General features: G+C 57.2%; 1 protein-coding gene across 3 annotated transcripts in view; it reads right to left on the reverse strand.

Annotated features, from left to right (window-relative positions):
* Nucleotides 1-25,748, reverse strand: part of ABR (ABR activator of RhoGEF and GTPase) — a 190,207-nt gene that overhangs the window by 48,979 nt on the left and 115,480 nt on the right. For all 3 annotated transcript variants that reach the window (XM_054709005.1, XM_054709006.1, XM_054709004.1), the window contains 7 exons: nucleotides 19,797-19,982; nucleotides 13,527-13,634; nucleotides 10,792-10,852; nucleotides 5,880-5,932; nucleotides 5,178-5,318; nucleotides 3,021-3,142; nucleotides 1,353-1,518 (listed from right to left, as the gene is read on the reverse strand). In XM_054709005.1, the coding sequence (XP_054564980.1) occupies nucleotides 1,353-1,518; nucleotides 3,021-3,142; nucleotides 5,178-5,318; nucleotides 5,880-5,932; nucleotides 10,792-10,852; nucleotides 13,527-13,634; nucleotides 19,797-19,982 (837 nt within the window). The remainder of the gene's footprint in view (nucleotides 1-1,352; nucleotides 1,519-3,020; nucleotides 3,143-5,177; nucleotides 5,319-5,879; nucleotides 5,933-10,791; nucleotides 10,853-13,526; nucleotides 13,635-19,796; nucleotides 19,983-25,748) is intronic.

The following is a 25,748-nucleotide window of genomic DNA, read 5'->3' on the forward strand; positions in this document are numbered from 1 at the left end:
GGAGAAGGCTCCCCCTGGGTGCTTTCAAATACACTGAGTGGCCAGATTATTATGATCTCTAAACGCATAATAATCTGGCCACTCAATAAAAAAAAAAATAAAATATAAATAAATATATATATTAGAGGCCCGGTGCATGAATTTGTGCATGGGTGGGGTCCCGCCAGCCTGACCAGGGGGAGGGGACATGGGCTGTTGGCCAGCCTGCCTGCTGGTTGAGGGGACAATCTGCATATTAGCCTTTTATTATATAGGATATACATTGAGTGGCCAGATTATTATGTGTTCAGAGATCATAATAATCTGGCCACTCAGTGTCTATGAATTTGAGGCTCTGCATTTTCCTGAAAATAGCACTGTGGCTACATCCCATGGGTTCTGATACGTAGTGCTCTCCTTTTCATGCAGTTCTAAACAGTTTGCAGTTGCAATTTTGATTTCCTCTGTACCTTGAAAGTTTTAACTTTCTCGGCTCACCCTTAAATACATTCTAGTTGGTGATTTCTAGTTTTACTGCACTGTGATCTGTGAACATAACTGGTATGCTACAGATTTTTTATTTTTTATTGACATTTCTGCCCGGCCGGTGTGGCTAGTGGTTGAGCGTTGACCTATGAATCTGGAGGTCACGGTTTGATTCTCAGTCAGGGCACATGCCTGTGTTGTGGGCTCGATCCCCAGTGTGGGGTGTGTAGGAGGCAGCCAATCCATGATTCTCTCTCATCACAGATGTTTCTATCTCTCTCTCCCTCTCCTCCCTTCCTCTCTGAAATCAATAAAAATACATTTAAAAAAATAAAAATTGAGGTTTCCTTTGCAGCCTAATGCATGTTAAATGTTGGTGAATGTTTCACCGGTGTTTGGCGAGAATCTCAGTTCTCTGTCAGGGCACAAGCTTCTGTGCATTTTTAGACCAAGTGCGTGAACTGCGATATTCAAGGCCCTTCTCTCCTTCGGTTTTGCCTCCTTGATCTGTCAGTTTCGGAGGCTTCCCAGGTCCTTTCTCTCGTGCACGTCCTGCTCTTCCTTAAGAAGGCCTTCTTCTCTTGCTTCCCTTTTCTACAGCGTTTGAGATACACTGTTCTCCGGGAAATCTCCGGTAATTAGCCCCTCAATTCTGAGCACTGACTCCTTGGCCAGGCCTCCTCCATCTGCTCAGTGCTAATCTGCCACCATCAAAGCCTTTCCCTAAGCATTGTGCTGAGGCCTCCTACTCTTTCATCTTCCCTCCTTATCAGGCTCCCAACCCTTATGACTTCCCCTCCCCGCACCTCCCCGTACACCGGGTTCAAAGGGCCCCCAATAAAAGCAGCCAACTTCCCTGTCCCAGCTCAGATGCAGGCCCTGCTCACCTCCTTCTGGATCTCACTCTTGAGGGCGGAGATCTTCATTTTCATGTCCTCCAGCTCGTGGTCCGGGAAGGGGTGCACATGGGGGCTGGCCTCAGACTCCTCGGGGGACGGAAACACGAGGTCGGCCAGAGGGATGTACCATTTGCAGTCATATTGCTGGTGCTTCCTGCAAACAGGCCAGAGGGAGACATGAGCCAGGAGGAACTTGGCTCGTTAAGCCCGGACCCAGAAACCACCAGAAAGGGTTTACTGAGAACTCGTCACTGGCAAACGCGATCCACGGTCCCCGAGGAGCCCAATCAGGAAACACGCACGCAGAGTAGGGACAGGCTTCCGGGGTCAGGCGGCGGGGAGGCCTTGCCCGCCCGCTGGTCCAGTGCGAGTGATTTTTTTAAACATCCCAGACCTCACCCTTTCCTATTCCCCGTCCCACACTCTCCCCTCCCCGCCAGCCTGTCCATACTTAGCTCATACTCATCATCCTTCAGGCCAGGGATGGGATACAGATGTTATTGTGAATGCCCACTCTGACCCACAGAGGTCCCATGGGTGCCGGGTGGAGGATGATAAAGCCACGTTCATACCCAGTGTGCAACAGTGCTCTGGTTCACTAGTAACACCTGCCCCAGGCAAAGGGCCGAAGGCCTCCGTACGCTCGCTCAGGACTGCCACCTCTGCTTTAGAGTCATCTCAGCTCTCGTTCCAGGGAGTCATCCCCTTTACCGAAGCTCACGACAACCTCTCCTCCTCTCACTTCCCCCGGAGCTGAGGTTTGGGCCTCTTATCCCGGTCCCTTAGTGTTACTCACGGTCTAGCCCGTGGACTGACTGTGAGCCAGCATACTTGGCACACAGTAGGGGAAAGAAGGTGGGGTGAATACTGAATAACCCTTTGTGCTCATAGTGCAGCGTGGACCCATCTCACTAAGCACAGAGATGGAGGTGGACAGACGCTTCCAGGCGGGAGAAAGGTTCATCCCAACTCCTCCACGCCCAGTGGTGCGACCGTGGGCAGCTTCTGTAACTATCCTAAGCCTTTTCTCTCCGTGAGATGCGGATAATAATACCTACTGTATAGAGTTGTTGGGACGATTAGAAATAACATATTCAAAGCGTTTGTCATGACACCTGGCACGGCAGAACCACTCAACAAAAAATGACAGCAGCAGATTGAATGAATATTCACCGACTCGCAGTTAGCAAAAATGTTGGGCTGTCCAATAAAAGAAGAACGCTGAAGTAAATCATGGCATATCCACTCGTAACATCACGCAGGAAAGTGAGATGATGATTATGGAGATTAGGCAGCCACAGGGAAAATGCTTATGACGTGAAATGGAAAAAGCAGAGCCCCAAATTGGGTATTCACTCTGATTACAAGTATATGAAAAAACATAAGAACGTTAAAAAAAAAAAAAAAGGAGAAAGGAAATACAGCAGCAGGAGACTGATGCTTATGTTCGGATGGGTGATGGGGTTTCTTGTCTGTAATTTGGTTATATCATCTTTATAATTAAAAGCAATTTATTTTTAGAAAAAGGCTATGCAGTAAAATGGAATTAATTAATACGTTTTTAAAAGGGAAGGTGATTGCCCCAGGTTGCTGAGGGGCAGCAGGGTGGGTTGGAGTTCCCCCCCAGCTCCGCGCCCTGGCCTCACGCGGACTCACCCCGCGGACGTCTTCTTCAGCTTGGCGCACAGTAGGACGTCCGTGAAGAGGAAGACGTGCCGCAGCTTCCGGGAGCCCTCGGACACCTCCACCAGGAAGCCATCCTTCACCAGCTGCCGCGTCTGAGGGAGAGAGATGCGCGCCCACCCGCCCGCTCAGGGGGGTCGGCCCGGGCCCAGCAGGCACGAGGGCACCATCTACTGGGGGGTGGGCTGCAGGGAGGGGCCGCAGTGCCTGGTGGTCACATGGGCGTGGGCTTGAGTCTAGACTCGGCCACTTCCCAGCCGAGATCTCGAGCGAGCTCCCTGACCTCTCTCCACCTCGGTGAAACTGAGGGAGGATGATGTCAGCCCCAAAGGAAGGGATCACCAAAACTGGTGTATGCAGAACGGCCCCAGGGCCCAGCACACCCTGGGGATCAGCAATGGGAACTTTAGCCCTCGCCGGTTTGGCTCCGTGGATAGAGCGTCGGCCTGCGGACCGAAGGGTCCCGGGTTCGATTCCAGGCAAGGGCATGTCCCTTGGTTGCAGGGTCCTTCCTGGCTTGGGCCCCGGTCGGGGCACGTGCAGGAGGCAACCAATCGATGTTTCTCTCACATCAATATTTCTCTGTCTTTCCCTCTCTCCCATTCTTTCTAAAAAATCAATGGAAAAATATCCTTGGGTGAGGATTAAAAAACAGAACAAAAAACAACGGTACCTTTACACTTTTCCGCAGCTCTCAATAGCTCCCACCCGGATGGACCCTAGCTCCCAGGGACATGGTTCCTCTACCCTGGAGCATGAACACTCCCGCCCCCGCCCCACCCCCCACACCCCCACCCTCCACCCCACACCCCTGCCTAAGAAGTTGTTCTAGCTTCAGTTCAACTCGACCTGCAGACCCATTCAGGCTGCTGATGCTACCGCTGAGTCAACGCTTCACCCGCCCCAGATGGATGGGAGGCCTGGCCACCCTCTGTGGGGCTGCAGCTTGTCCTCGGGAACCTGCAGCCACCTCCCACCTGGGTGCTGGATGGTCAAGAGCAGGACTCCCAGCCGTTCCCTCCCTGCCAGCCTCAGGAGCAGCAGAGTCCCGGGGGCTGTCACAATCTGTCCCCGCCTTCCGTGGGTTGTGTCCCACGTGAGCTGCCTGTGCTACCACGTTAGGTGAGCCTGGGGAAAGTGTGCCATTGGAACGGTCTGAAACGGACAGTGCTGAGCCCTCCGGAGAGCGTTCCCTCCCCAGTCAAACCAACGAGTGATGTTCCAGGGTTTGCAAACCGGGCCGGGACAGCTCCCCGTGCCCATTAGTCACTCTCTAGATCCTGTCCCTCATTACCTCCCTCCCAGGAGACACTGGGGACTCGTGAATGTAACAAAGGAGCATAAACCCAGCCAGCCTGCGCTCCTAAACACCACTTAATTACCTCTCCTGCACCGGAGCACTGTACGTGGGCCAGGCCGCTGACCCGTGCCGCGACTGTCTCATTCTTCAAATTGCTTCCCTTCACTGCCCCCCCGCCCCCCTCCACACACCCTCCGCCAAGAAGGGCCCCCGGGGAACTGGAACTGCTGTGCCACTTCCAGGCGCCCACCTGGGACGTTCCAGTAACCTGGCTGCCTCAGCCGCCTCTCCCACCAGCGTTTCCTGCTATGGGGCTGGCTCCCTCCTTCGTTTCTCCCACCTGCTGGTGCAGGCTGATCAGAGGCAGCTCAGAGCTCCCACTCCCCCAGACTCCCCGAGCTCCCTCTGACTCCCCGAGCTCCCTCAGACCGAGCCATTGCCTTCCAGGGGGGCCCTGAGGACATCATACTACCCATGAGGGGGTTGCATTCAAGAGTGAGATGGGCAGAGCCCACCACGTCCCTGGCATGGGGACAGTGCCTGGGGCTTGCAGACAGATAATCCCCGCTGAAGAACCCCGCTCTGACACGATGGCTAAGAGATCTTGTGCCAGACCTGGACTGACTCCCTGGCCTCAGTTTCATTATGAAGATGAATGAGACCCTGGGCTTGAAGCTGTTCGCCCCGGGCCCGAAGGCCTCTCCAGGGCTGGGAGTGAGGGATCCGGCTGGAGGGGCACAGGGCACAGGGCGGCGTGCCTGAGCATCGGGAGAGCAGGGGTGGGTGACCTGGCCCGCTGGGTGAGAGGCTGGGCTGGGTCCTGAGCTCACCTCCCCTTTGGGGGTTGTGACAGCAGTCCGGCGGGGGTCAATGTCCTCATTGATGCTGGACAGAAAGTTCTGGGAGATGCGGAGGGCATCCTGAAGTAGCGGGTAGTCTGGGTGGTCCACGGGCGTGTGCTTCAGCAGGTCCTGGAGAGGGTTGGGGTGGTGAGTTGAGAGGAGTTCTGGGGCTCAGTAAGAAGACAGTGGGGAGCACGAATTCTCACTAAAAGAATTCCGAGGGGGGCACTCAGGGACCCACACTCTAGTCTGGTCATGCCTGCAAAAGCTGAACTAAAATTAGGGGCAGCAGGGGAGAAGGCAGTGGTGCCCCTTTATTTTGCTGAGGCCATTACTCTCCCCCCCCTGGGGTGTGGGGGAGCCATGTGGAGCCTCATCGCACCCATCTAACCACCCACAGCTGCTCCTAGGACACTGGAGACCATCAGGCAAGGGGGGAGGGTGGGGAGGCAGGAATTGCCTGCCTCCTAGGGTGCGTCTGGCCAAACGTCACGCTTAGTAGCCCGGTTATATTTAGGCCCTGGCCCCGCCGACATGGTTTCCACGGGCCAGGCAGGCAAGTCGGGGTCCAGGGACCCTCCGCCCAGTTTCCCAAATGGGCTGCTTTCAGTGGCTCCAGCACCTGCCCACCCTGGGCTCGGCCTCCCCTGGGTCCTGACCGGTCCCGGCCGTGCAGGGGCGGACACTCACGTGCAGGACCAGGGTGCTCCTGGTGACGCGGTCGATGGGCTTGTAGAGCAGAGCTGTTGGGGAGGGCAGGGGGGAGACGGGACCGATGGAATCAGGAGCAGCTGGAGACCTCAGGAACCAGCCTCGCTCCCCGACCCGCCTCGCTCCCCTGCACGGACACCCACCACACAGCGGGCTCCGCAGCAACCTGCAGCTCCACGGTCACCCCAGGCAGGCCAGACGGCACGGCGGGGGACACACAGCCCTGGCAGCCTGGGCCCCGCCCCCACAGATGCCATTTCCTCCAGGGCCGTCCCTAGACCTGCCCTGGCCTGACGGGGCTCAGAGCGGATGCAGGTGCTCCTCTGTACGCCCCTCCCTGAATCGCACAACGGTGTCTAGCCTTGCCCTCCACAGCTCCAGCACACTCGGGGTCACACCTGGGACCCCAGAATGTGGGAAGGAGACACGCTGCTCCTCCAGGGAGGCAGCTCCCCCCGGCCCGATCACGCTCATGCCCATCTGGCCCCCGGCCTGGCACCGCCAGCTGGAAAGGGCAGGCTTCCTCTGACCCCAGTCAGCCTCCTCTCCACGGGGAGACCCCTCTCCACGTACTCAGACCCCCAGACAAAGCAGGGCAGGCTGAGGGGGGCAGGCCCGCTCCCCACAGAGGGGGTCTGCAAGCAGCCCGTGGCAGCTGAGGGGGCAGAGACTTCCTGAAGGAATGCCAGTGGGGCCTCTGGGAGCTCGGAAGAGACAGAAAAAGACAAGCTCAGCAGGGCCCCCACTCGCCACCCTCTCGGTGACAGGACACCAAGTGAGGATTGCTGGGATTCAGCAGAGACAGGTGGAAGCGGCAGCTGGCCGACCAGTACTTCCCAACGGAGCGGCCTGCGAGCAGCTGTGCCTGCCCCTCCCGCATGGGGGGCTCGGCCTCAGTCCTGCACCTGGAGGCCTCTGGTCATGGGGTCGTGACCTCTGTCCTCTTGCCATGGGAGCCATGAGGCAGGATGCCGGTCTGGGGAGGAGGACCCTAGATTGGGTGCCCCAAAGGGCCAGGTTGTGACAGGTCTCAGAGCTGACACTCAGCCCTCAAACCACCAGAGCCCCCCAAAGCCCTAGATGGAAATGCCCTGTGTGCTGCTGAGCAGGCACGCCGGGAACAATCTGCCGGCTGCGGAGAGGACGTCTCAGTGTGCGCCGCGGCCTTCTCTGCAGTCTGTGCTCGGCTGCCCATTCGAATCACCGGGGAGCCCTTAAAGGGCACAGCCGCCGGCCTTGCTCTCCTCACCGCATCAACCGAATCCCAAACTCTGCCGGGTGGAACCTGGGGGTCCGCTTTTTCAATCCTCACCCGAGGATATGTTTATTGATTTTAGAAAGAGAGGAAAGGAAAGGAGGAAGGGAGGGAGGGAGAGAGGGGGAGGGAGGGAGGGAGGGAAGAAAGAAGAGAGGGAGAGAGAGGGAAGGAGAGAGAGTGAGGAGGAGTGAGGGGGAGAGAGGGAGAAAGAGAGAAAGAGGGAGGGGGGGGAGGAGAGAGAGAGAGAGAGAGAGAGAGAGAAACACTGATCTGTTGCTGTCCTGACCAGGGAATGAACCCACAACGTGGGTATGCGCCCTGACCAAGAATCGAACTGGCAACCTTTCGGTGTCCAGGACGATGCTCCAACCAACGGAGCCACACCAGCCAGGGCTCAGCATTTTTAAGAAGCGCCTTTGCTAATTCTGATAGAGGAATGACTGAAAACCACTCCTTCATGCACACACACTTCCCATGACTCACTGGCAGCCCCTTCTTAATTAGGCAAGGTCTAGAACCCCTCCCCACGGGCGATGGGAGCAGAAGGGACAGGACCAGGCTTGGGGTATCCCGGGACAGTGAGGGTAGAGCCCCATTCTCAGCCCAGGGGGGACCCAGTCCTGAGGCTGTTCAGGGTGTCCATGTGGCTTAGCTCATCCTGAGGGGGAAATCACACCCCGAGAGCCCCAGAGACCCCAGAGAAAGTGCGAGTGCAGCGGGCACCTGCCAGGGCGGGCCTGGCGTTCTCTCAGGGAAAGCGGATACTGCGGCGTCAGCTCCCTCGGTCCCTCTTTCGGGCCCCCGGGGGTAGAGGTTTCTGACTAAGCTCAGAGGTCTGCACAAATGGTGGGTTGGGTTTCACAGGGGTTATTAATATCCCAGTAGTCACCTCACGAGCCCACCTGACGGGGTGCGGAGGGAAGGGCAGCTGGGGGCAGTGAGGGGAGAGGGACGTGCAGGGAGAAGGCCCGGGGACACAGCCACGTGTGGAAGGAACCAGGGCGGGAAGAGCGGCCTGATGTCCACGCTTCCCACGGCTCCCCTACGCCTGCTTCCCCCGAGAATGCCGGGCACGGAGCCCACCTTGCCCCCTTCGCCTGTCCCGCCGCTTCCCTGCCCCGCTTCTCCCGCTCTCCCCACTCCTCGCCAGGCGGTCCTGTTCCCAGAATAGACGCCGGTCACCAAGTTGCAACACCTGCCTCCCCCCCTCCTCCAGGAGCCTTCCCTGACCAGGACTTCTGCAAACAAAACCCACAATGTCTAAAAGTCAGACCCCGGCCACGAGCAAGCTGGCTCCCTCTAGTCTGCGGGGTACTTGGCTCTGCGTCCGATGGTACCGCTTCTATGCATGCTTTCCTTGGATTAAGAAGGGAAGGAGCTATCGCTAGCCCCATCTCACGAGGAGGAAACTTCTCCAGGGCACAGGGAAGGTAGATAAGTTGTTCTTGGAAAGCTTCACCAGGAAGGAGCGGGCGAGCCGGCCTCTCCTGTTGCCCAGGTGAGCCCCCTCCTCAGGGGCCTGGGCCACGCATGACTTCCCTTCACACCCTCCCACCCCCAACAGAATCTGGCACGGAGCCCCCAAGAGCTCAGCAAACAACCACAAAGGCAGACAACGCCGGAGGGAGCCCCAGTTGTAGTCTCTCTGGGACCCCCAGAGCCGCATCCCGAACAGTGTGCTCAGCAAGGGCTCATTCACTCCTCACTCCCCACGCTGACTTCAAAGGCAGCATCGCGGGGACGGAGGAACCCTGACGTGCAGGTCCCAGGCCTGGGTCACAAGACGGAGCTTCCTTTTGGGGAGGAAGGAGGAAGCAAAGGGCCGACCCCTCCTTTTCGGGGAGGCCGAGCTGAGATGTGACCAACTCCTAGGCCAGGGCAAACGCGCATTTCCCTCGGATCCTCAAACAGCCTAGTTCAAGTCCACGCTCCGCTCAACCCCGGGCTGCCCGAATCCGAGCTCAGGGGCCGGAGCACCGGGCGGCTTCTCCCGGCGACCAGGCTCCCCACAGCGGTCCTGCCTCAGGGCCGCCTCCGCCGTGAGCCGTCCTGGCCACAGGACACGGGAGGAGGTTAGGCACACAGGTCTCTGGGAAAGAGCCCAGGAGGCCCCATCGTCTCTCCTCCAGCAAACTGTACCCCCTTCAGCCTTTGACAAGGAGCTCCCGTTACCACGGAGATGTGAAAGGAAAGTGACCGGGAAGGGTGCAGAGACAAAACGCCTGGAGGGAGGGAGGAGAGGGCCACTCCAACACCGGGGGGGCGGTCACACCGGACCCCGGGCCCCTGCCAAAGGCAGCCGGCGTCCGACCTAAGGCGATGCTTGCCTCCGAGAGCAGGGCCCAGCTTCCGCCACCTGCTTGCCTAGCCCCCTTCGGCCTCCTGAGAGCCGGAGCCTGGCTGACAGCACCTGCCTGTCCCCGGGCGCCCTGGCAAAGAGGCTACTCCGACCCCTTCCACGGTAAGGTGGGTGAGCGACCTTCACCACAGCAGCTGCCACGCCCCCTGCCCGCCAGCATTCCCTGCCACCTCCTGCGCTGAGTGCCCAGACCTCAGCCCCAGGTCTCCGGAGGCCAGAAACACACCCCCTCGGAGCAACCCCTCCCTCCCAGCTCTCCCACCGCCCTGTTCTGAGGGGAGACCATCTCCTCTAGAAGGAGCGTGTGCACTCTGAGCACACAATGCCCTGGCCGTCAACCTCCTCTCCTCTCCCTGGAAACAAAGAAACTCCCAACTTCTCCCTCTCCCGGGGGCTGGCGCCCGCCCCGTCCAGGGCACTGCTGTCCAGGCCATCTGTCATTCTCCGACCGGCCCCCGAGGACCCCTCTCCAGCCCAGGTTGCCACACCCGCAGGTACAGTCTTGTCACTTTCTGTCCTTAACAGCCTCTCCAGGAAGTTGCACACAGCCCCTCAAGCGAAGCCACCGATTCCACGCAGATCTTGGGGGTGGGGGGGTTGGTATCTGGATCTTCTAGCCTGGCCCCTCCATTTCTAAACCATCCCTGCCCGGCGTGGCCCCCAGACTTCAATTTCAGGCTGGAAGCTGGCCGGAATGGGGACTCAGCCACTTGCGTCCCCTCCCTTCCCTGCTGCTCCCCAAACCTTGACGGCCACCTTTAAGCCCACTCCAGCCAGCCCCCCGAGGTGGGAAGACTCAGCACCTCCCACGAGAGGGAGCCTGGGTTACCATAGGTGCAGTTACAGCAGAAGCGGATGATGAGGAGAATTTCCATGGCAGCCTCTGTCCCCACGGCTGCAGCCTGTGGCCATCGCTTCCCAGCTCCCATCGGCAGCCCGCCACTCAGCCACCTTGCACGCGGCTGCTGCACAGCCTCCGGAATCAAGCAGCCGCTTCAGAGTGCTCTTCTCGCAAGGGGGAGGGGAGGGGAGGGGAGGGGAGGGGAGGGAGAGGAGCAGGCGGGAGGAGTGGGGGGAGGGGAGCTAGCTGTCGCTGGCATCCTAAGGAGGAGCACGTTTGGAGCTGGCTGGCTGCCGGGGACAGAGGCTGATTCCGTGTGTGCGCGCTCACACACGCTCACACACGGACGTGCACACGCTCACACAAGCAGGGCACCGTCGCCCACAAAGCCAGACAAAGGAAGGCGACTGCTATCCAGCCTGCCCCCACGTACCTTCCATAGTGACGGACGTGTGGCTGTCCTTGGAGTCCTTGGGACCTTTCACTTTGAGTTCCTGCCAAACAGAGGAGAGGGATCACTGCCTGGCCCGTACAGGAGCCCGCCCATCCCCCTGCGAGCAGGGCGGGAAGAAGGATCCGACACCCCGGGGTACAAAAGACCAACAGGCAAGAGCCCCCTCTGTCTCACAGTCACCTGGACTCCCTGAGCCACACCCCCGGTCCCCGGGGGCCTCGTGGAGGCCAGCAGCAGGGTGTGGGCAAGGGGTGGGGGGGCTCTAGGTACGACTGGACTTCGATAATGGTGCTCCTCAGACCTGTCCCCTAAGCCCCTCCCCTGCAACTTCCAGAGAATGAGCGGCGGCAAGAGCAGGGCCCCCGCCCCCACCCAGCACCCACCAACACTTAGGGGTGCACACATCAGCCCAGGACACACAAGCAGCTGGTACACCAGCTGATCCTGGGGGCATGAGCAGCTCTTGGGGTAAGGAGTGAGGGGTCCCACACATCTGCACAGAACAGGGGGGAATACCTGGGTGGTGCACTGGGGCCAAGAGGGTGAGTCCCCCAGGGCAGTCCGAGCTCTATCTTACCCTCATGGGGAGAGACGCCCCCAGCCCCACCTGACACTCCCCTCCCCCCGCCCCCGCCGAAGCCTGTGCCAGGCCTTAGAGAGGAAACTGCAAGGAAGGAAGAGCCAGCACCCCCCAGGGTCCCCTGCAAAGTGACCGGGAGTGAGGGCTGGAGACAGACTCCAGGGCAGCTTCTCTGAGCCAAACCTTCTACCTGCCCTTAGAGGCCCCGCTCCAGCCCTTGCTAACGGGCCAGTGTGCTGTAACTGGAGCCGTAATGCAATCCCCACTTCCAGGGCTGAGTGCACAGACTGGGGTGGGGGGGGCTGCAAGAGGGGTGTGGGTGGTGGGAAGGCGGGAGTGAGGGGAGGCCAAGGTCAGGTACCCGGGTGGTACTGCCCGCTCTGCCTGGGGGGAGGAGATGCCCAGACAGAAGGGAGAAGGGGGTTACTCAGCTCCTCAAGGCCATCTCTGGCTGGTATCTGGATTCCCAGCTTTAGGAATTTTCCTCAGCACCCCCCCCCCCCATCCCCGCCAGTGCAGCCCAGAGGTATGAAGTCACTCACTGCCGTGGAGAGGCGGGCCTAATTGCAGTAATTAAGTGGCAGCGCCAGGAGGAAGCGCCAGTGTCAGCCCATGAGCCAGGGTGAGAAGCCACTGGCAGCGGCCACGGGCCTGGCTCTGTCCTGGGAGCCAGCAGGATGGGCAGTCAGGCCAGGCTAAGAGGAGACCCCGCTCTGGACCATACAGGACCCAGGCAGCCCCAGCAGGCCTCTCTGAACACAGATCGGGGAGATCGGGTTTGTTCCCTGAGAGAACTGGGAGCCGTGCGGGGAAGCACCGTGTCTCCAGCCTCCTGGCTCGGGATAGAGGGACTTCCCTGCGCCTCCTGAGGCTCAGGGTGACTCACCTGACCCCTGGGTTTGGGAGAAGAAACCGAGCTCAGCCCTCCTGCTGCCCCTGCTGTCTGGGTTCAACAAGCCCAAGGCGGCCACCAACCCAAGTGCACGTGTTTCCAGTCAGCGTTTACTGGTCATCAATTGCACGTTTTCACCTCCCACCGTCTGACTCTTGTGCTGCCTCTAGGTCCGTTCCAAACTTGTAACCCATCACTCCAGAAGCCTCATGAAAACTATGCTGCAGCTCACCAACCTTCCTAGCATCGGAGCCGAGGCGAGAAAGCCAAGGGTCCCCAGGGGACTGCGAGGCAGGGCCTCCAAACCTGCAGGCGGAGCTCCCGGCTCTGGGACCCGAGGCCCTCTGGCCCTGAGCTTGGAGCTCGGTGCTCGGGCTGCGAGGCCAGCGGCTTGGGGCGGTCACGGGCCTCTTTCCGGCTAAAAGGGTGAGTGGAGCTGTGCTCCCGAAGGACCCCAGAGCCCGCCCTGCCACTTCCTGGAGAGACAGACATGTCGACGGCAGACAATGCCACATCTTTGCCGTGCGGAGGAGCACGGAGGGAAGGCTGAGCGGCAGCAGCAGGACAGGCATATGTCCAGCTAGACCACGCATGTTTCAAACGTGTGGCCCGCCGCCCGGGAGCTTGACATGCTTGAGCTAGAGGATCTGCTATGACTTCTCCACCTACGTGGCCCTCCCTGTCCTCTCTGTTTGTGGGATTGCAAGGATCTGAAAAGACCACCTCGCTCAGACTTCCTCGAAGCTTCCTGGCATAAACATCACCTGGGAAGGTTATTGAAAATATTGAGCCCCACCCCAAACCTTCCAATTTGAAATTCCCAGGAAGGTGCCTGTGTCCCTGTGGTTTTTATCAAGCAGGTCTGGCATGAGTTGGAGGGATCCAGACACCTCATTCTATAGAAACAAAGGAAGGGAAGTGACTTGCTCAAGGTCACTGCCGTGTGGGAAATACTGCCTTTTTCCTTTGCTTTTTTTTTTTTGCCTCCTCTGTGCTAACACAGAAAAACCTACAACACTATGACAAAAAAAAAAAAAAAATCAAACAAATAGGTGTTCTTACATGAAGAGGGTAAATGTCAAGTGCAAGAAAGCAAATGTCAGGCTAAGTGGGACCCATCAGGGGAACCGTTCCCCTAACCGGAAAGCAGGAGAGGCCCCAAGGCTGGAGGCCCTGAGCAGCCCCCAAGGCCCTGAGTCGGGGGGAAGGGGAGGGGCGGGGGGGCATGCAGGGCGCTGCCACCTCGGAGATCTTCTGGAATTGGTTGTTGGACTGGCTGCACTTCTCCGCTGTCTCCAGAGCGACTTTATAGTTATCCACAAACGCTTTGTACACGCCAAGCTGGCTGGCCTGCGGGGAAGAGAGAGAGAGGGGCGGGCAGGAGTGGGATGGGGAGAGAGGATTAATGAATGGATGGATGAGAGCTTAACCAGAGCACCTGGAGCTCCCTCAGCCCTGAAACGTCTAACTCGGATCCAAGGGGCTAGCTGGGGACAGAGGGGGAAGGCAGGATGCATATACTACAGTAGCCCTCTGAACTTGACAGTTTCCATGGAAACTAGCTCAGCCAATAAGGTTAACAAGGGGGTGCTGGGGGTTAGGGGGAGCAGGATAGGGTCTTTGTTGGCACGCTAGAAATCCAATTCATCAGCAGCACTTGGCTTTATTTAGCATCATCAAGGTCTCTCAAGGCTTGAATCCCCTTAACGCCTGACACCTCTTTCACATCCTGGAACTAGCAGGGAGAGGCAGGGGAGGAGTGGGGTGGGCACGAGTGGGTGTGGCCTGCCAGGGTTCCACTCCCCATGCTAAGAGTGAGGGACTGCATTTAAAGGCACAGTCCCCATTTCCCTCAGCCTCTAGGTCCCTGTCCCATGGTCCTCCGCCTCCGAGGAGCCAGAGGCCCTGCCTCCCGGCACATGTGCACGTGTGTCACACTGAACCTAACACAGAGCTTTGCATGACTCGTGACCACACAGAGCCTCGCCTCCTCTGGGAGGCAGAACAGATGCCATCATCCCTTTCTGCAAAAGGGGAAACCGAGGCACGGCCACTCAACTCCTCAAATATTTTCAGGAAGCGTTCTCTGTGCTGTGCGAGTGCACGTCCTCTTCAGGGAGCAAAGGGTGGACATGGGAGTTAAAACTACATAAAATGCCATTTCACACCCACCCATCTGGCCCAGATTTAAGCATTTCATGGGATCAAGGGTTGGCAAGAATGTGGGGAAACAGGAGCTTCTACAGACGGCTTGTGGGGTGTAAATCAGTCCCGGACAAGGGCTCTAATGCATCCTCCTGTCCCCTTTCCCATGAGGAGGATAAAGGCTGGGTGCCCAGGCTGGAACCCAGCCCTCCCCATCCCACTGCCCAAGGGAGTAGCAACACTGACAAGTTTCACAACAAATGTTGACTGAATTGCAAAATATAGGAATAAGTATATATATATATGTGTGTGTGTGTGTGTGCGTGCGTGTGTATACTTATGTCCGTTTAAAAAGCACGTGCAGTGCCATAAAAAGATACAGATATGTAGTAACACAAACCGCAGCCTAGGAGGACACCCATCAAATGCCCGCCAGCGGCTGCTTGTAGGTTGGAGGGAAGGACAAGAGGAAAGGGGCAGGGAGACTGACTGCATCTTCGTTTGCAATGCTTTATTTCTTTACTTAAAAAGTTCTGCCACAGCCCCGGCGGGTGGCTCAGTTGTTGGAACATCGTCCCACACACCAAAGGACGGCGGGTTCCATTTCCGGTCAGGGCACATATGGGAGACAACGGATCAATGTTTCTCTCACATCAATGTTTCTCTCTCCCTTCCTCTCTCTCTAAAAATTAATTTAAAAAAATACATCCTCCGGTGAGGATTTCAAAAAAAAAAAAGAAAGTTCTGCCATATATCTCCAGAGCTTAGCACCTGTGCATTCTGGTAGGCGAGCACAGAGTTGTTAGCTACATTGTTCTCCGGATTTTCTGGTTTAAATGTTTTTCAGTGACGGAGCAGGGAGGTTCCGCTTCTCTGGGGCTTCCTCATGGCTCCTACCCAAGTGCTGGGAAAGTGCCTGCCCGAAGCCCTACCCTGGACCACTCTGCTTTTTCGCCGAATCCGTGTGCTCCTCAAGCACCCAACCCGGTGAGGCCAGGAGCTGACGCAGCCTGGGCAGAGACGGAGCGCGAGGAAGCTGGCGGTGGGGCCCAGGAAAGCGGGGGGCGGGGGAGAGGGGAGGAGACCTGGGAGGCTTATGGAGAAGACAAGATCAGAGCCATGCAAGTCTCAGCCCCCAGACAGGCCAGACTTGGGAAAAAAAAAATCCTCGTGGGGAGAGGCAGGAAGGGATGGAGTCTGTTTCCTTTTCCAGGGGAAGTGCTGGCCCACTGGTGTCTCAAGCCACGGGAATGTGCTAGACAGTCGCTTCCTCAACCCGAGTAAAAATCATTGCTGTTCTTCTTCCAGATGTGCATCCTCCTGTCCCCTTTCCCGGGAGAAGGATAAAGGCTGGCGCCCAGGTGGGAACCCTCCCCTCCCATCCCACTGCCCACGGGAGTAGCAGGAGGTGAACCAGAAACGGGAGCCTGGGCAGAAGGCCTGAATGCAGGGGTCACCGGCCATCCCAGGCACTGCCATCCCCACGGGACACCCTCCCCTACAGGGCCCACGGCCCGGCCTGCCAGGACTGTTGGCTGGGAAGTAGATGTTGCTTGGAAACAGCAGCCGGGCACTGGGGTGATCTCATAAAACAAACAGCAGAGATGCTAATTCCCTCCGCTCCAGGATGGGTAATCAAATACCTGGAGACCAGTGGCAAACCAGCTGCCTCCAGACGCCTGGCCTGCCCTGGCTCGGCCCGGCCCTCCCAAGCCTGCAGCCCCAGGGGCTTCAAATGTGTTTGTGATGCTGGGGGAGGGAGCGTGGGGAGCACACTCATGACCAGGCCCATGGAGCTGGGACCAGAATGGGAGTCCCTGGTGACAGCAGGGTGCAAGTGACAAAGATAAACAGAGACAGCCCGTCCACTCTACTCCGGGGTATGCACCTCCCACCCTCTCATGTGGTCTCTTCTGCCCTCCCTGAGGTCTACAGAGAGGCTGCCCCACGCCCATCGGCTCAGGTTCCTGGGGCCAGGCCGGAGCGATGACTGGGTGTTCGCCATCCCTGAACTGGGGAGTTCTCTGGGGCTGCCAGAACCAGAAGCGTGGAATTCTCTTGCAACAACATCTTCTGGGGGCCTCTCCCTAATAGTAGTAGTAGTAATAATAATAATAATAATAATAATAGTGATAATAACAACAACAGTAATGATAATGGCTAACTACTGATATTTACTAATTTACTATGTTCCAGGCCCTGTTCCAAGCACTTTCCAGGTATTCCTCACAAGAATCCAATGAGGTAAGTACTGTTACTATCCTCACTTTTACAGACGAGGAATCCAAGTCACAGAGAGGTTGGGTAAGTTGCCTCAAGTTACAGGTTTAATCTGTGGCAGAACCCAGATTCAGACCCAGCTGTGACCTTACTCTAGAAGCTGTGCTTGTCCCTACAACACTGCTGGTCTCTCGGGACAGACCTCACACCCCGTGACACCTCCCTCAATGCCCTTCCACGTTCTCTCTAGTCCCAGTGTACTCACTCCCTCACTCACTCATTCACCCACTCACTTATTCACCCACTCACTCAGCACTGGGCAGGTTCTGGGGGGTCTAATGAGCTTATGGTTTTAGGGAGACAGACAGTTATAATGCTCACAGAGGGGATACCACAGGGGCTGCATGTGGGGAGGGCTTCTCCAAGGAGGTCATTTCTAAGATGGGAACTGACGGGGAGAAGCCAGACCAGATAAGGAAGGACATTTCAGGCAGCTAGAGCCACAAGTAGAGAGAGGCCAAGAGTGCCTGCTGTGTGAACTGAGAACAGCAAGTTCAAGGTCAGGGGCACAGGGGGCGGGGAGGGAGCAGCCAGAAGCCCGGTGTGGACAGAGGGTGGCATTCGAAGGGTCTCCTAACCATGTCTCAGCGCCCAGTCCTCATCCAGTGGGCAAGGGCAGCCACGGAAGGGATTTAAGCAGGGCAGACCTGGCCAGGAGTTTCGATGACTCTTAGTAACTCTCCTGTTAGCTAGATGTGGGAGGTGGATGGGAGGTGGGCCTGGAGGCAGGAGCCACTGATGGGGCTACAGCTGTGGTCCAGGTGAGGGCCCCCGAGCTGGTGGAGGGAAGCAGGTGGCCATGAGTATGAAAGAAGAGGACTGTGGCAGGCGAGCATGTGTAGAAAAGGGAACCCTCGTGCACTGCTGGTGGGCATGCAGACTGGTGCAGCCATTATGGAAAACAGTACGTTGTTTCCTCAAAACATTAAATATGGAACTGCCATTTGACCCAGTGATCCCACTTCTAGGAATATATCCTAAGAAACCTGAAACACCAATCAGAAAGAATGTATGCACTCCTATGTTCATAGCAGCACAATTTACAATAGCTAAGATCTAGAAATAGTCCAAGTGCCCATCAGTAGACGAGTGGATAAAAAAGCTGTGGTACATGTATACCATGGAATACTATGCAGCAGTAATCAAGAAGAATCTCTTACCCTTTGAGACAGCATGGAGGGACCTGGAGAGCATCATGCTAAGTGAAATAAGTCAGTCAGAGAAAGACAAGTATCACATGATCTCACTCATATATGGAATCTAACAAAATAAACTGATGAACGGAGTGGATCCAGAGACATGGAAGCATGGAACAGAGTGCGCAATCTCGGAGGGAAGGTGGGGGAGGGTGGTAATCAACCAAAGTCCTTGTATACGTTTATGCATAACCCATGGACGCAGACAGTGGGGTAGGAGGGCGGGGGTCGGGGGTGGGCTGGAGGGAGTTGATGGGGGAATCAAAGAGGACATATGTAATACTTTCAACAATAAAGATCTATACTAATAAAAGCCTTGGGGGTGATCAGGCCAGCAGGGGAGGGCAGTTGGTGGCAATCAGGCCGGCAGGGGAGCGGTTAGGGGGCAATCAGGAGTGGCAGGCAGAAGCGGTTAGGGGCAATCAGGCAGGCAGGCAGGCTAAGTGGTTAGGAGCCAGTGGTCCTGGATTGTGAGATGGATGCCTGACTGCCGGTTTAGGCCCAATCCCTCGGACCTAAACCAGCAGTCAGACATCCACTGAGAGGTCCCAGATTGGAGAGGGTACAGATCCAGCTGAGGGACATCCCCCCCCCCCACCCCCGTGCACAAATTTCATGCACTGGGCCACTAGTTTAAAAATAAAAAAGAGCCGAAACCGGTTTGGCTCAGTGGATAGAGCATCGGCCTGCGGACTGAAAGGTCCCAGGTTCGATTCCGGTCAAGGGCATGTACCTCGGTTGCGGGCACATTCCCGGTAGGGGGTGTGCAGGAGGCAGCTGGTCGATGTTTCTCTATCATCGATGTTTCTAGCTCTCTATCCCTCTCCCTTCCTCTCTGTAAAAAATCAATAAAATATATTAAAAAAAAAAATAAAAAAGAAGTAGACTGTGTAAGAGTGAGGGAAGAGGGGGTGGGGGGAGGGCAAGTGCCAAGGGGGGAGTCTAAGGGAGTCACGGATGGATGGAGGATGGGACGGTGGCAGCACCCACCGAGACAGAGGCAGGAAGAACAGCAAAGAACTTCAGAGACAAGGAGTTCAGTGTTGAACATGCTGAGCTTAAAGAAGCCCTGGGAATAGTCAAGTAAGAGTTTTCTCCAGTGTAAGCAAGTGGAGGCCTGTCCACCACTCAACCAGTCCCACCATCGCAGGGGAGGGGGAGGGGGAAGAGAGGCGCTGCTTCCCACCCCGCGCCATTCACACTGAGAACGGCCACTGACTCCCTTCCTTCCCGTTGGGCTGGCAGGAGTTGTGGGGGATGAACCCAGGAGAGAGCCAGGCGGGGGACCCGTGGTTCTGACCTGAGGGTCCTCCAGGGGACACAGCCAGACACAGACACAGAGCGAGGACAGAAGGTGTTGCAGAGGCTCTGGGAACTAGAAGACCTCAGCCAGCCTTTCCCAACACGAATGCTACCCCCTCAGCCTCTTCCCTCCCCTGCACGCTGGGAGGGCTGGGCTCTCGGGCTTTCCAGGGTCCTCAGAGCAGGCGGTAACTGACATAGTCTCCCAACGCACCACTTCATTCCAGACACCGCTGAAGTGTGGTGAGCAGTCCCTACCCATCCACCAGGCACGTGCCCCTTTGTCAGCTGAGGGATAGCCGACCTAAACCTCAGCAGGGGAGAGAAACAGTGCCCTGCCAGGAGCACCTACTAGTAGGCACACGGCCCGTCTCCAGCATCCCTAGAACACTCTAGACTTCACCGGGGGAGGCCGGGAGTCAAGGCCCCAGGCCCACCCAGATTCCCCATAAAGCAGAGGCCCCAGGCTTCCCTCAGGACTCGGGAAGCTTCAAAGAAGACCAGGAGGGCGGGGGCTGACGGGCCCTCACTCACACCAGCAGCTCCCCCGAGGCCCCGGGGAAGGACCCTCTGTCAACGGGACACTCACCAGCTTCTGGAAGAGGTGGCCCATGGTGACCTGGCTGTCCCACTGCTGCACCTTGGGGCAGAGGTTGTCGTAGAACTCCTTGTGGATCTCGTAGATGTCCTGGATCTTGTAGAAGATGGTCTCGATCTGCTGGATGGTGAGCACGGGCTGCGAGGTGGTGGCTGTGGCCTTCAGGGGCTTCATGGGCTGGGAGAGAGGAGGGGAAAAGAGCGGCAGATAAACCAGAGTGTCAGCAGGCCCAGGGCACCGATTAGCCCTCCCTTATGTCCGAGTTCTGCCCAGACCAGCAGTCGCCAACCTTTCGGACCTCACGGACCACCGGTTGCCGTCGCTGGCCTAGAAAAGGCCACGGACGGCAGGGCGCCTGAAGCGTGGTTCATGGGATGTAGCTGCTGTCACCGGCCCCGGCATGTGCAACTGCACAGCCAGAGCCTGCCTGGCCCAGCAACCCTGCCAGGTCCAAGGGGGGGCACCAGGACACATCTCCTGCACCCCTCACGCCCTGAAGAGCCCCCGGCCTCCAGCCTGTATTGGGCTCGCTTTTCAGTGTCAGAGGCTCCACGTCTTCTTTCCACAGTGGCCCGCTGCTCAGTCATAAGCTCTCGTCGCATTTCAGTGGAAGGGACCGAGAAAGAAAACATGATTCTAGGACTTGGGAGTAGAGTCTTGAAGAGACCTAAGACCAGCCTCGGCTGTTCTGATATTTCAAGCTCCCATCACTTCGTCCAGAGACAGCGAGCAGGTGGCACACAGGCCACCGCCCGCTTCCTGTGCCTGTGGCAGACATCGCTGCGTGCTCACGATGATCTTTCTCACGGGGCCTGGTTGTAGTCTCAGACTCTCTCTCAATGCGCAGGTTGACATGTAAGATGAAACCTATCTGTCATCTCTGTTGCCTACACCAAGATGCCCCACGGCCTGAAGGTGGAGAGGGTGAGATGACAGGCAATAACTCAGGACCACCCCCCCCCACCGGCTGGGAGCTGAAGCCATCCATCACCTTCATGCCCAACAGGAGCACTGTGGGATAATGGGGCCTGTGTGTATTTTCTTCAGTATGATGTTCCATATTTCCTAAAGCACCTCCAATGAGTAAACATTAATTTTATACCTAGGATAAAAAGGTATTAAAATTCATAGCCCGGCCAGTGTGGCTCAGTGGTTGAGCATTGACCTGTGAACCAGGAGGTCACGGTTCGATTCCCGGTCAGGGCATATGCCCAGGTTGCGGGCTCAATCCCTGGTGTGGGGCATGCAGGAGGTAGCCAATCAATGATTCTCTCTCATCATTGATGTTTCTATCTCTCTCTTCCTCTCCCTTCCTCTCTGAAATCAATCTATATATATAAAAAGCCAGCGACCCGAACGCCAGAATGACCAGAACAACTGGTCGCTTTGATGCCCACTGCAGCCGGCCAACTGGCCCAATCAGGGGCGGGGCCCGGCCAACCTCCGGTGCCCCCTTCCTTCCCTCTTCCTCTCCCCACCCCCACCAGCCCGGCCCCAATCGGCCCCCATTGGGGCAGGCCGGCAGGACCCCACCTGTGCACAAATTTGTGCACCAGGCCTCTAGTACAAATATATTCTTAAAAAACACTATTAAAATTCAAGCTGAAACCAAACAACGGATCCTGAAGGATAAAGAGCTCCTCTTTGGTTGACCTTCCTTCAGCCCAAAGCCCTGCAAGACGCCCAGACTGCACCCCAAAGGCCCCCCAGGAGACAGGGTCTGAGAACCTGCCACAAAGAGAAGGCATGGGAGGGGCGGGCATGTTTCCCGGGAAGAGAGAAGCCGGAGTCAGACGTGGCTGATGTGTGGCAAGAGGCCCTTGACTTAGTCTGGGTCGCTCTGGAGACCCAGGAACAGCAAGAAGTTAGGGGGCAGGTGTGGACTCACTGGAGCTGTTCCCCACTGTGTCCCAGGATTAGGTCGTGAGCTTTGCAACAAGAGAAACCTTCTGGCAGGAAATGGGCGACGCAGTGCTGGGCTGGAGGGAGACCTAAGAGATGGTCTCTAAGAGATGACCCCCAGGCTAAGCTGGCCACAGCAGCCGAACTCCCAGCCAAGCTTCACTCCACCCTCCCATCTGGTGGTGGCAGAACCCAAGTTTGTCCACAAGAGGAAGTTCCATCCACTCAAACACCCAGACAGTCCTCCAGCTTCTGGCCCCCTCGCCCTCTCAGCTCTAAAACAGCCCAGACGTGATGAAAAAGGCAAGAAAAAGCAGAAGCCCTCCTTCTGACCCTCTCAGCGCTGAAACCGACAAACCCTTCCTGTCCAGCTCCTCGCTAGGGAAGCCGATGGGGCTCGCCACGGGTGGTGCAGGCCAGGCAGTGCGGGTTTGAGTCCCAGCTCTACCACTTCATGGCTGTGGGCGAGTCACTGCGCACCTCTGGACCTCAGCAGCCTCGTTTGTAAAACTGGGATAGTATTACCTTCTTAAGAACTCTGATGGGAAGGTGAAAAGCCATTATTTATGTAAAATAGTGAGTACGTACCTGGCACATAGAAGGCAATCAAAAATGTTAGCTGCTGCGATTACTACTCACCCCACAAATAATGTACCAAGTGCCTAACAACGTGAGGCTAGACTGGGGTGGGGGGGTTTGAAGGCGTGTGTCCCAGGATTCACAAATCCCTGGCCCCACGGAGCCTCCCATCCAGTAGGGGGGACAGACAGGACACAAGGAAGTGACCAACTACATAATCACACACACACACACACTGGGGGAAGGGGAGGCCCTGAGACACGTGCTGAAGGGGCCATTCACCCTGACGTGGAAGCGAGGGCCAAGGGGACCGCATCCCCGGCAGACTGCCTCAACGCCCAATCCCGAGGCAGAAACAGGCTAGTGAGAGAGGCGCCGGGATACAGCCAGCGGGCCTGTGCGCAGTGCGCAGGGAGAGGAGAGGGACCCAGCGCGGGGCTGGAGGGGTGGGCTGCGGTCGGACCGTGCAGGGGAAGGAAGGCGGCTTTTAAGCCCAAGCAGTGATCTGGCTTTCCCTGGAGGGGTTGAAGCAGGGGAGTGAGGGATGGGGTCCAATTTCCTTTTCAGGAGATGATTTTTATGACTCACGACCCTTGCTCTAGAGAACACTCTATTTGGGTAAACTGGACCAACACAAATGAACTATCTTAGTGGACAAAAGCAAGACAGGCCATTACAGGACTTGGACTGCAAACACAAACCGACTTGGTCTCAAGGTTGTGCTGGTGCAACTCGGAGGCCTTCACGGAGGAGGTGACAGGAACAGGCCTTGAAGGTTGGGAAGATCTGAGTAGGTGGAGGGGCGGGGCCTGGGTAAGCATGCCGGGCCGGGAGACAGAAGGAACCAGGAGCCAGGAAAAAAGGAATACTGCTCTCCCAACCCCCTCTCCCCCCTATGAAGCTGTGGCCACCCTCAGCTTCGTGGCTCCCAGCCCTCCATGAAGGGTACAGAGTGGGCTCTCAGGATCACTGTCGTAATTTATCCTTATTCCTTCTACCCAGGAGCCAGGGGAGGGTCCAAGTCACCACAGAGCCCCAGAACCACTCCTCCCTGTCCCTGCCACGTCCATCTCCACCAAGGAGGGGGTGAAGGAACAGGGAGAGAACCGTCCTGGGAAGACGCAGGAGTCGGGACTTCTCAGAAGCTGCTGGGGAAGCACTCATGTGCCACCCACGCAGGGACCAGACACAACTGCTCTGCTTCCTCCTAAACGTCCCACTCTGTCTGCAAAAGGGGAAGCAACGGGCGCTCACCAGCGGCGGTCACACGGACAGGGCCTACACTTGGGCATCAGACGGCTCTCAGGACAAGGCTGGGGACCCTTGGTCTTAGCCCTGATTTTACTTCGGGGGTAGGGGGGGGAAGCACTGGGTATGTGTTCCTGGCTGGCTGGAGACCCTTGAAGGCAGTTTTATTATTATTATTATTATATTATTATTATTATATTTTTAATCCTCTCCAGGGATATTTTTCCATGGTTTTTTAGAGAGAGTGGAAGGAGAGAGAGAGAGAGAGAAACATCAATGTGAGAGGGACTAGATGGAGCCTACAACCTAGGCACATGCCCTTGACTGGAATCGAATCCGGGACCCTTCAGTCCTCGGGCCAACGCTCTGTCCACTGAGCCAAACTGGCTAGGGCGGCAGTTATGGTTCCCTGGTGCACCCCCAACTACAGGTCTCAGTGGTTCGGGCGACAGGCACAGGCCACCCAGCACTGCTCCTGTGCCAGAGAGCTAGCCTGCCAGTTCCCCCTCTAGCAGCCCAGCTGCAGGGGGCTGGGGCAGGGGTGCTCTACCTATCAGGGCAGAAAGGGAATCTTCAGGAGGATCCCCAAGGACCTCAGAGCCAGCCCTGGCTCTCCATTTCCCATGAGCGGCTTCTCAGGAAGACAGGCCGGCGGTTCAGACTCCCCGTGGGGTTCACACGGCCATCGGTCTGCTCTGTCCTCCAGCCCTGCCTTTCGAAACAGGGGAAAGAAGTCGGCCCACTTCCTCTGCCTCCCATCCCAGAAGGCCTGCGGCTGCCGGCACGGCCTGCTTACCAACTCGCACCTCAACCTCCCGCTCCCTGGGGCCCAGGCAGTTGGGCATCAGTAACCTATTTCACAGATAAGGAACCTGAGCCCACGGGCCTCAGGGGAACGACAAAGCAAACTGCCAGAATGACAGTCTAAGGGAGGAGGGCCAGCCGTGGCCTGGGGTGGGGGATGCTGTAGGTGAGGGTGCAGCCAGAGGCAGAACCCAGCTCCTTACTCAGGGAAGAGAGTGGGAGGAGAGAGGAGAGAGGAGGGAGGAGCAAGGAAGGAAGAAGGAGGAAGGAGGGAGGAGGGAGGAGGAAGGAGGAGGAGGAAGCAGAAAGAGGAGAAGAAGAAGAGATACAGAATGACATGAATTTGGTTTGTCTCCCTTCCTCCACCTCCCCCCCCCACCACCACCACCACCTCAGCCCAGGCTCTCAGGTAATCTGAGCCCCCCAGGAACCTGGAAGGTTCCAGATGACCAAGCCTTGCCCAGCCAGCAACCCAGGGGGCAGGAACAGAGGCTCCTGTAGGTGTCCCTGTGTGTGTCTGTGTGTGTACACAGACTTAGGTACACACACCTCCCCACTGGCATATCAGGAAGTGTTAAGCTGAGAACAATCACACCCCAAGAGCTGAGCTGTGGGGATGGGGGTGGGGTGATGAGAAGATCTGGGGGTGGGGGGAGGAGGGAGCTCGGAGAGGACAGATTTTCTTCTCCTCTGAGCCCCTTTGTCAGCTCGCCCCAAAAAGCAAAGGGCTTAGCTACCAGGCAGCTGAGAGGGGAGGGCTCCCAGCTGAAGGAGGAGGGGAAGAGGGCTTGAGTCCTTATTTCGGAGGCAAATCATCTGAGGCTGTGGCTGGGGAGGGTCCTGCCCCCTCTTCCTGGAGCTCTCCAGCCTCCCACGGGCCTCCTAGCTGATCCCGCCCTCTCCGGCCTCTGCTCAAGAAAGAACCAATCAGGGGCCCAGGATGAGCAAACTGGGGGGAGAGGAGGGGCCTCAGCCTCAGTTTTTGCCTTTGGGGCAAGAGCTGTAAGAAAGGCTAGGCAGGGAGGGGAGCGCCTTGGCCCCTAAATCTGTTGTTATCTTTGCCAACAAACGGAAACTCAAGTCAGGCCCAATGACAGATGAGAAATGAGAATTCAGGCCTCCCCCTTCCCTCAGGGAAAGGCTGTGTTGACAGAGACAAACAGGCCCTAACCTGCATTCTCGCCCGGCACTGGAGAAATAATAGTATCAGCTAATACTTGGGCTCTTTCCTAAGAGCTTCCCGTACAAACTCACAGAATCCTCACAGCAACCCCTTGAACAGTTAAGTCCTCAGTGCCTTTGATAGGTTCTGTGGCTTTAATCGGAACTAATTTTACCATAGGCTAATTGACATAAATTAGAGTTAAGTCTCTAGCAGTGGTTCTCAACCTTTCTAATGCCTCGACCCTT

Source organism: Eptesicus fuscus, chromosome 20, assembly GCF_027574615.1.
Source record: "Eptesicus fuscus isolate TK198812 chromosome 20, DD_ASM_mEF_20220401, whole genome shotgun sequence".
Lineage (NCBI taxonomy): Eukaryota > Metazoa > Chordata > Mammalia > Chiroptera > Vespertilionidae > Eptesicus > Eptesicus fuscus.